The sequence below is a fragment of the Lonchura striata genome, chromosome 1 (assembly GCF_050655825.1).
Source record: "Lonchura striata isolate lonStrDom1 chromosome 1, ASM5065582v1, whole genome shotgun sequence".
NCBI lineage: Eukaryota > Metazoa > Chordata > Aves > Passeriformes > Estrildidae > Lonchura > Lonchura striata.
Genome location: NC_140703.1, coordinates 45,305,927 through 45,315,728, shown reverse-complemented (window position 1 = coordinate 45,315,728; position 9,802 = coordinate 45,305,927). Strand labels below are relative to the sequence as shown.

General features: G+C 42.8%; 1 protein-coding gene across 3 annotated transcripts; it reads left to right on the top strand.

The window, feature by feature from the left end:
* Nucleotides 1–427: 427 nt before the first annotated feature.
* Nucleotides 428–8,483, top strand: MSANTD4 (Myb/SANT DNA binding domain containing 4 with coiled-coils). Of its 3 annotated transcripts, none has more exons than XM_021529351.4 (4): nt 428–456; nt 3,374–3,486; nt 4,184–4,812; nt 6,567–8,483. In XM_021529351.4, the coding sequence occupies exons 3-4, from the start codon at nt 4,351–4,353 to the stop codon at nt 7,140–7,142; spliced, it is 1,038 nt and encodes a 345-aa protein (XP_021385026.1). In that variant the 5' UTR covers nt 428–456; nt 3,374–3,486; nt 4,184–4,350; the 3' UTR covers nt 7,143–8,483. The 3 variants fall into 3 exon arrangements, with proteins under 3 accessions (XP_021385026.1, XP_085449623.1, XP_021385027.1); XM_085593497.1 differs by having other exon boundaries at nt 428–2,019; XM_021529352.4 differs by lacking the exon at nt 3,374–3,486.
* The last annotated feature ends 1,319 nt before the right edge of the window (nt 8,484–9,802 follow it).

Below are 9,802 nucleotides of genomic sequence, written 5' to 3'. Positions count from 1 at the left end.
GACAGGATGTAATAAACGTCACTTCTCCACTTTAATCAGAACCCGCGCAGTTCAGAGCTCGCTCTGGGCAGCAGCATCGCAAACCTGGCGGCCAAACCGGTGGCTCACCCCGGGTTATCCCGCACGTTCGGGCTGCCCGCGCTCCTCCCTCCATCCATCCCTCCCTGGCAGGCCGCCCCCAGCGGCACCGCGCACCCCCCGCGCCGCGCCCGCCCCGCGGACGGTCCCGCGCAGAGGGGGCGGGCCGCGGCAGCCCGCAGCCAATCACCGGCGCGTCTGCGGCAGACAAGCGGCGGCTGCAGCCAATGGCCGCCCGGCGGAGGGGCGGGGCGGGGGAAGCGGCGGACGCGGAGCACCAATAGGCGTGAGGAGAAGAGTGACAGGCAGGTAGCTCGCCCAATGGGAGAGCGGTGGCCGTTAAAGGGCCGGCGGCCCGGAGGGGAGCGCCGGGCGCAGGTGAGTCGCGCGCGCGGCCCCCGGGGACCGGGCGGGGCGGGCGGCGGGAGCGGCCCGGGGATGGGGCGGCCGCTGCCCCCGCGGCGTGCGGGCAGCCCCCGCCGTCCTGGCGGGGCTTCAGCGGTGGGGCTGCGCCGCCCTCGGCCCCTGGGGGTGATGAGGCGATTGCCCACCCTCTTATCCCCCCACGGGGAGGTCCTGTTCTCATTTCTCCTTCTCCCGGGAGGGTCGCAGCGCTCTGCCGGCCGGAGCGACCCTGGCTTGGGCAGGGCCCAGGGGCCCATCTGCGCGCTGGGCCTCGGGCTGTGCTGGCCGCGCGGCCGGCCGTGTCCCCGCCTCTCTTTGTTGCTGCCTTGCTTTCCCTGAGGCGCTCGGGTGGGCCCGCCCTCCCGGCTCCAGGCGCGCTGCCCGCGCAGGGCCGAGGCCCTCTGTTCCCCCCGTGGCCGTGGCTCGTCCCGGGGAAGGGGAGCTTCGGCCTGGTACCTCTGTGCTTCAATTGCCTGCATCCTCAGCTGCTTCCCATCTTCCGCGCTTTCTCCCTGCTTCGTTGAATTATCCTTTGGTTCCCTGCTGTGCCTGCTTTTTCGTTTGTGTAAATCGCGGGCTTCTTGCGGTTCTGTGCTGGATGATGTATTGTGCAGCGCCCAGATCCTCCTGTACTAAAAACCTTTGTACAAAAGCATAAGTTGCTCCAAGCCAATGTACCCATCTGTTAGGAATCACAAAAAAGTTTTCTAGAAAGCCTTAGGCAGAAGATACTCAAGACTCTAAGAAAATTTAGAAGAATTTTATATAATTAAGAAAATTTAAGAAAACTTAGAGATAGCAGATCCTTTAATTTGAATGTTGTAGGGGGGTTTTTTTATTCAAGCATAAGCCCTAAATGCTTTTTTAAAATAAAATCAAGACGTCATCTTTTGTAAAAAGAAAGAAACAGTTTTTCACTCCTGGTGAATGCAGGGATTTTTTTGTTTGCCTCACTCTTTGGTTGGAGCATTCGATAATATTTTTTTGTTGGTCCGACAATAAAGTGTGAGCAAAGGAAACAGAAGATAGAGGCAGAATGAGGATGCTCCTGTTTTTAACTATGCCAAAGGTATTCAGTGTATGCACATTCTGTTTATGGATTTTCCAGCTTAGTTTTACAGTACTTGTTTCTTTTCAACCCCAACAGTTTGTTTAGTGCGGTGATGAGAGCCTTCTTGATCACAGGTTGCTTTTGGCCTGACAGGCCCAAAGTCAAAGCTCCATGTTGCCATCTTTTGTGGAAGACCTTGAAGTCTTTATGATGTCATCAGAATTGTTTTTTTTTTTTAGCGAGCACTTTACATTTCTACCCAAACTGTCAAAGTATGCATTTTTCAGTGCAGTTCTCCCCAGTTTCTTGTGCATCTCTTCATTGGTGGAAACTGAGAAGTCCTTGGTTTAAAGTAAGCACTGCCTAACCACAACCAACACATTGGTGTGTAGCCAACATTGGCATGCTAATCCAAAAAACAGCGTTGTCCCAGCTACTAGGATGAGCATTAACGCTATCCCAGCTGCTGAGGTTTGGAATATTAGGTATGTAACAGCTCATATTTCCTCATTAAAGAGTAATATCCTGGAGACATCTGGCAATGGCTAAGAACAGAATATCCAAAGCCTCAGCTTTAGTTAGATAATAATTCTTCTTAGCTAATATATCAGATAGATACACAGAACTATCTTTGGGAGTAAATGCACTGTTAAGACAATTCACTAACTCCATATGTATTAATTGGAAAGGAGTTGTCCTTAACAAAGCAATGTGCTTTCAAAAAGCAATGAGTTAAAGAGGCACAGTGTCCTTACCAATTGGAAGTTGGTAGTCATGAGTTTTAAAATATATAGGTTTTACTGATGTTTGACTGGGAAAATCAGATGTGTTCTAGCAAAAATTTTAAAGTCTAAAAGAAAATTTTACCTAGTAAAGGAATTATATACCAATAGCTTCAAAGTTAGTATTGTAGTTCTTAAAGGTTATGTCCTTGCCTTATGGCATAAGATCCAAAACCAAGATGAGACACTTAACAAGCATGGCTGGGCAGGTCAGTCAGGTGATGTGGAGCACTGGTGCAAAGAACAGTGGGCTGGCCCACAGGGTGGCCTGGCATTTGCATGTTTTAACTCTCATCCCTCTCCAGACCTAAGGAGGAAGCTTATCTGTCAGCATTTTCCATATTGATGTAGAATTGTATTTGGAAGACGATGAAAATTTGACTTGAAAGCCCAGTTTATTTTTGTTTGTTTTTCTGTGTTTGTTGTCTATGAAAGAATGTTGCTTGACATGGAAAATTGCAAATGAGCCACTTATTTACAGTCAGTAGTGTATTGGAGGTGAAGAACAATGTCTAAACTACCAGACATTATTCCCCAAGTGGGGAGTTGTAGTGCAGTGTGCTGATGTGTATGCTTTAACCAAATGTAGGGAGAATAATAGGAGGGAAAATACTTACTAATTTAAGAATCCTGTATAGCTGGGAGGGAGTTATCTAAGAATTAAGCCCATTAGTTAGTAACAATTGAATCTAAAATCTGGAAGCCATTTCCCTTCATGTGGACAAATTTCTTTACTGCATGAACAGTGAACAAACAGCAGCTTGAAGCTATCTGTAATGTATAGTGAATCCCTGGCCCACTTGACTTAAAGCCTTTTAAACCTACCTGCAGTGGTAGGTAACATGGTACAAAAGACTGATCAGAATAATCCTAAATTGAACCTATTGCCCAGCAGTCTGCAACCAAGAACCATTTTTGATTCTTAGTCTTTGCTTCCCAGATTTGGTGGGTTGTTCTGGTGGTTTTTTGGTTTTTTTTTTTGTAACATGATCTGTTACTAGTGCAATAATAATATTCATTACTGTGATAATAGTCCCCTCACTCTCCACTCCTGCAGAGTTGCACACATTCTGTCAGGTGAATTATGGAGATTCATGTTCTCTTCAGCATCAGGCATGGGACCAGCTGGTGCTGAGGGTAGAGCACTGGATGAACTGTAAAGCTGCCATGGTAAGAACATGAGATGTTCAGCAGCCTGAGAAGGATACGGGAGGGTTTTACCATGGGCATGTAAAATGACTTAAATCTATTTCCTGTTAAAATCTCTCTAATGAATGACATTTGTTTTAGTAGTTATTTTATGACATTCAACAAGATTGCTTCAGTTCCTTTACTTTATGATTATGTTAAATTAGAAGACCCTTGAAAATATAAACTTTTCATATTAGTTTACTTTTTTTAAAATGAAAATGGTTTCTTACTTAATACGTGTCTCAGAAATTTCAGTACCCCAAACATTAGATATTTTTGAAGCAATGATGTAATAATTTCAGCTTCTTTTGCTTCTTTTGTAAATACTTAAACATTCAAACTGAAATATGTGTGTCAAATTTCAGTTGTAAGGAAATCCTGATTGACAAAACTCTTAAGAGCTAAAGGAAAATGTCTGTACTTTTGTAAAGGAAATACTAAATCAACCTTAACAGTTCATGACTTGGATATATTCATATATCTATGTTTTATAATTTATTGGAGATTAGAGGAAGTATCTGACTACTTGGTATTGAAAGTTTAACAAAATGGCTTTCCTTTATCAAATAACAGTTCAAACTGTGCATTCCTTAAATGATGACTTAGGAGTTAAGTTGTTAAATGAAAATATCTGGTGTATACTGGAGATTTATCTTGTTTGCTCTTTTTCTCTTAGGAAGCCTGACAAATAGAAAAATACAACAAAGTGAAGAGAAAATTCATTTCATGAGAACTGAACTCTGCTTTCATTTGCTTTTAAATTTATTTATATTAGTAGCTGATTAGTGTCAGATCATCTTTGTAGTCTGCTGTGGTAAAATTACTAGGTTAAGCCTGGAAAAAATGAAACAGTTAAAAAGAAAAAGAAAAAGCAATTTTAGTGTTCAGGAAACTCAGACTCTCCTTAAGGAAATCAGAAAAAGGAGAGAAGTACTCTTTTCAAAGCAACTTAATACAACAATTAATGAGATGAAGCGGAAAGCTTGGGAGGAAATAGCAGAGTGTGTCAATGCTGTAGGTGAAGGAGAGCAGAGAACGGGGACAGAAGTGAAAAGGCGATACCTTGACTGGAGAGCACTCATGAAGAGAAAACGTCTGAATGCAAACATCAAAGTAGTAGGTGCTGGGTTTCACCTTCCTTCATCCAATTTAGATGACTCTCTCAATGAAGACATGGATGAGAAAATGGGATTTGCAATTGAATCTAGTTTTGAGTGGCAAAATATCACTGACTTCAGAGAAGCCGGTGGATCTTTAACAGAAATCAAAGTAGAGGAGGAAGAGGAAGATCCGCAGAATTTTGAAGTGAGTGACTGATATATATGAACTATATGCAATATGACCTTTGCTTCATTTCAGGATAAGGCTTTTTACTGTTTCTTCATAGCATATGTTTCTGTTTTTTTCTGAATGTGTGAATTAAGCTGTAGAAATAAATATAATTCAGACATGGTATTCAACTCTAGCAATTTGGAATTGTCTGTAAGGTCTTGGATGTTGATTACTGGTTTGATACCCCTAAACTTTGAGTATGTCTTTACACATGCATTTTCCATTTGCATGTGCCACAGATAAGAATTAGTTGAGTCAATGCAAGGAAAATATGCTGTTGAAGGAAATTGGTCATTTTAGTATTCAGAGTGCCTCGATGGATGAATGGAAAAGTGCACATCTTTAACAAATGAAAGTAAATGTTACGTGCAGGTACAGAAAGAAATAGAATACAGAAAGAAATATACTGCCTGCATTTCTTGAAATTAACCGAGAGGAGACAAAAACATTACTTTAATTAGTCAGCTTTTCCTCTTTGTCAGAATTTTAGTGTGAATTTGACAAGCAGTAGCGGATTATTTAGACAAGTTGATACTCTTAGTAGTACTGTGACAGTCTTGGGATAGGCAACCAGCTGGAGTACAGTCAAATGTTGGAATAGTTTTGCTGTTCCTCTTTAAACAAAAGGGGTTTATAGTTCTCTTTTCCGAAAGGAGTACTCAAACAGTTTTGTTTGGGGTATTTTATTGCTTTGGGTTTTTTGGGGGGAGATTTTTGTTGATTTTTGGGGTTTTTTTTTTGAGTAGGAGGAGTGGGGAGGCAACTCCTGTCTTAACTCTGTTGATATATATGCTGGGAGAAAACCAGTGCAAGCTGTTAGATGGCAGATACATATGCTGGGAGAAAACCAGTGTAAGCTGTTAGATGGCAGTGAGAACTACTGTCAGACAGAGCTGAAGAACAGTGTGTGTCTTCTCTAATGCTAGAGGACTGGCAATGACTTTCCTGGTCCTAAGGTTTTTCTGAACACTTAACCTTCCTCAGTTTGCCTTTCTCTTGCAGCATACCTATTGGAAGACAATTTATCTCTTTTGTACTATGAATTTGTAAGGGCTGTGATACTACACAAAATAGTACAGTCTGCTGAGAGCAGTGGTCCTAACCACCTCATCATGTGTCACAAATAGCTTTACAGCAAATGTGATAATACAAAATGGTTAAAGAAATCCTGCTTATTGACCCACTTAATAGAGTTGGAAGAGTTAGGAGCATGTGAAAAATGTCAGTGTTAAAATGTTTTTTAGGAATGGAATAGCCCAAGTTATTGAAGGTTAGGCTAGCTTACATAACACATAGCCTATGGATCCATCTGCTCTGATAAATAATTAGTCACAACAAATGCCTGGTGGCTTACATAAATGTCACTCAGCTCTATGAAAGGTAAGAACAACATATGGTCTTCTAGATCCAGTTTTCTGTCAGTTGTTCTGAATGATCTGTAATAACTACTCTGCTGTATTTTCTGGATGTTTTTCCAGACAAGATTTTTTATATTTCCTTACCAGATATTAACTTGCAGATAAAACCTGTTTCTCTTCCTGTGTAATGATAAAAAAATCTTCCGATGTAGCATGGTTATTTCACAACATACAAGTTAAACACTTTTGAATAGCTTTAAAGATGATGAAAAAATGCAGTATGTTCTGTTCAGTAAAGTTATATGCAAAAAATTTATTCTGGCGTAATGACTGGAATGTCATTCTTGCCTGTTGCATTCCTCTCTGCAGTTTCCTATTGAGGAAGAAGAAGAAATATTGTCATCAGTTCTGCCAGATTCAAAAAAGGAAAATGACCTACCAGACTTCCCCCACATTGAAGAATTTGGAAATCTGAGCTCTGCTCAAGCTAGGCTAGCCTATGAAGATTCTCACTTGCTCATGAATCTGGAGAAGCAAAAGGTGGAGCTGGAGAAACAGCGACTGGACATTGAAGCTGAAAGGTTGCAAGTGGAGAAGGAGCGCCTGCAGATTGAGAAGGAGCGCTTGCGGCACGTTGACTTGGAGCGTGAGCGGCTTCAGATTGAGAAGGAGCGACTTCAGATAGAGTGGGAGAAACTCAGGCTAGAGACTCTGCATGCTGAAAAACCTGCTCTGGAAAATGACCTCACCCAAACTGAAAAACCCATCATGCAGCCTCTGGATCTAGAAACTGAAAAGTTAAAACTTGAAAAAGAACGTTTGCAGTTAGAGAAAGAGAGGCTGCAGTTCCTGAAGTTTGAGTCAGAAAAGCTGCAGATTGAGAAGGAGCGCTTACAAGTAGAGAAGGAGCGCCTTCGAATTCAGAGAGAGGGTCACTTGCAGTAAATGTCTCAGCTAAGGTGTCAACGTTAGTGTTTTGATGTTTCTAAATTAGAAGTAGTTCTTTCCTTGATACTGAAACTGGCCTAGAGGCTTAACATTCTTCTGTTCACAGTTGAATGTTGATGTTAAACTGAAAAAAAAATGGTGCTCCATATGTCAGTGTGCCTACACTATAAATGATCTTATGTGTGAAATTGCCTTTCAGTGTATCAGAACTTACGTGTTATATTCTCTTGTCTTCAGTATTGTGCTGTATTAGTTCAGTGTCCTCCTCTCATAGAGGCCTTGAAAATAATCCAGGCTGAACCTTGTATTTGTCACTGTACTAGCAGGAAGGAAGGAACAGAATAAATCAGTGTTTGCTGTGAGGACATGGTGCTGACAATAGGCTATATGGTAAGGAAGTGTAATTTTGGCAGAGCACAGGAATACAGAGTCATGAGAGTAATTCATTAAATTTTATTGCCCCCTGCTTTTTTTCTCCACTCCCACAAGTGAGAATAGCAGTTGAAAGAGTTATCTAGAAGTTAAAGTGCAAGTTAAATTTGTTGCAGTTGTGTTTACTATTGTTCCATGGCTTGAACTGAATGGGAATGCAGAAAATAGGTTTGCTATAAGCTGGCCTGTTGGTTTCACCAGGCCATCAATAATGCTTTATGGAGTAGAGCACTTGTGTTAGCATAGCACAGGGTATTTACTGATTGATCCAGCATTCTGTCTAATGAGTCTGTGATGACCCCCTGAAGGAAATTGCTAGACCTTGTTTGTTCTTGGTAGGCAGCAGCTGCTGATAAGAATCTCAGAAATGGAGACATGGAGACTGAGCACAACCTAAGAACCTCTGCTACACTCATTGCTGGTTCTGCCTGGCCAGTGCCAAGGTCATGTCTGCAAGGCAGCCAGAAGAGGCTTCTTTGTCTCTCTATGTAATATATTTTAATTAGACAAACAGAAATGGTCAGTGCTGAAGGCTGTTAGTATTTTTCATAGGCAATGTAGTCATATAACAATAAAACAAAACAAAACAAAAAAAACCCACCAAACCAAAACAACCAGCCAAGGAAAGAAGCTTTCTATTATTTCATATATGTTTAAATCCCAACTGAGCCAGACTTCGCCTTTCTCATCTTTCTGCAAATAACTGTCTTTTTAACTCCATTGGAAATGTAGAACTGTGGGAATACTAAGTCTAAACATATGTTGAGTGACTTAGATTAATTCGTGTGCAAGTAAATAATATTTATACCACTACAGGTTTACTTTTATTCTGCAAAGATTATTTTTTTATTACTGAAACAAGTGTGCTTCTACAGTGGAAATAAATTTGACTACTACACTCCAAAATGGCTCTTGAGGCTTTCTTGACAGAGGAACTAGGCTACATCTGAAGACAAACCTGGATACTGAATGCTGCAGCACCCCAAAGTTGGTGATGCCTGTATTCCCTGTGTAGTCAGTCAAAAAGATGAGGCATCTCAGAGCTGGACTTAAATCACCTGGGAATTACTTGAGTAAGGAAAAAGGAGGGAAATACCAATCAGTTAGATAAAAATGCCCTGGGGAAAGTTTCCCTGAACTTTTCTTCCTAAATGTGGGCTGAGCTCAATGGGATTCCAGATGCACACCAGTATTGTTCCATCACTCTTCTTCTGGACAGGAGAGAGACATAACAAAAGGTTAAGGGGTGGAGATAAGAGCAGGGAGAGATCACTCAGCAATTACAGTCATGAGCAAAACTGGAAATTAGTTTGCTATCAATCAGTTAAGAGTATAGTAATGAGAAATAAAACCCAATCTAACCGCCTTTCCCACAGCATTCCCATCTTCCCAGGCTTAACTTCACTCCTGATTTTCTCTACCTCTCCCTGCAAGTGGTGCAGGAGGATGGAGAATGGGGACTGTGGTCACTTCGGCACCCACTGCCTCTTCCCCTTCTTCCTCATGGGGAGGACTCCTCACACTCTTCCCCTACTCCAGCATGGGGTTCTTCCCTTGGGAGACAGTCTTCCGTTAGTTTTTGTAACAGGAGTCCTTCCCACATGCAGCAGTTTTTTCTGAAATGTCCTGGTGTGGTTCCTACAGGGTGCAGTTCTTGAGGAGCAGGCTGCTGCAGTGTGGGTACCCTGTGGAGTCTCAAGTCTTGCCAGCAAACCTGCTGCAGTGTGAGCTCCTCTCTCCACAAGTCCTGCCAGGAGCCTGCTCCAGTGCAGGCTTTCCCCAGAGTCACAGCCTCCTTGAGATGTTTCCACATGCTCCAGCATGGGCTCCTCCATGGGCTGCAGGTGGATCTCTGCTCCCCCACAGGCTGCAGGGGCACATCTGCCTTGCCATGGTCTGCAGCATGGGCTGCAGGGAAACCTCGGCTCCAGCACCTGGGGTGCCTCTGCCCCTCCTTGTGCACTGACCTTGGTGTCTGGGGCTTTTTTTGCTTGCATATTGTCATTCTTTGGCTGCATTTCCTCTGTGCATTTTCCCCATGTTAAATACATTATCTCAGTGTCACTAGCACCATCACTGATGGACTTGGCCATGATCAAGAACAGGTTCATCTTGGAGCCCTCAGGGATTGGCTCTGTTGGCACTTTCTCTCAGCAGCCGCTCCTGTAGTCCCTCCTGCTACCAAGACATTGCCTCACAAATCCAATACACCAAAATAAAGGGAC

Bases quoted from the DNA above. Each gene is read 5' to 3' on its own strand.
- MSANTD4 (XM_021529352.4), top strand. From the start codon at position 4,351: ATGAAACAGTTAAAAAGAAAAAGAAAAAGCAATTTTAGTGTTCAGGAA. The intron at 4,813-6,566 runs GTGAGTGACTGA...TCCTCTCTGCAG, and splicing joins AAGATCCGCAGAATTTTGAA to TTTCCTATTGAGGAAGAAGA.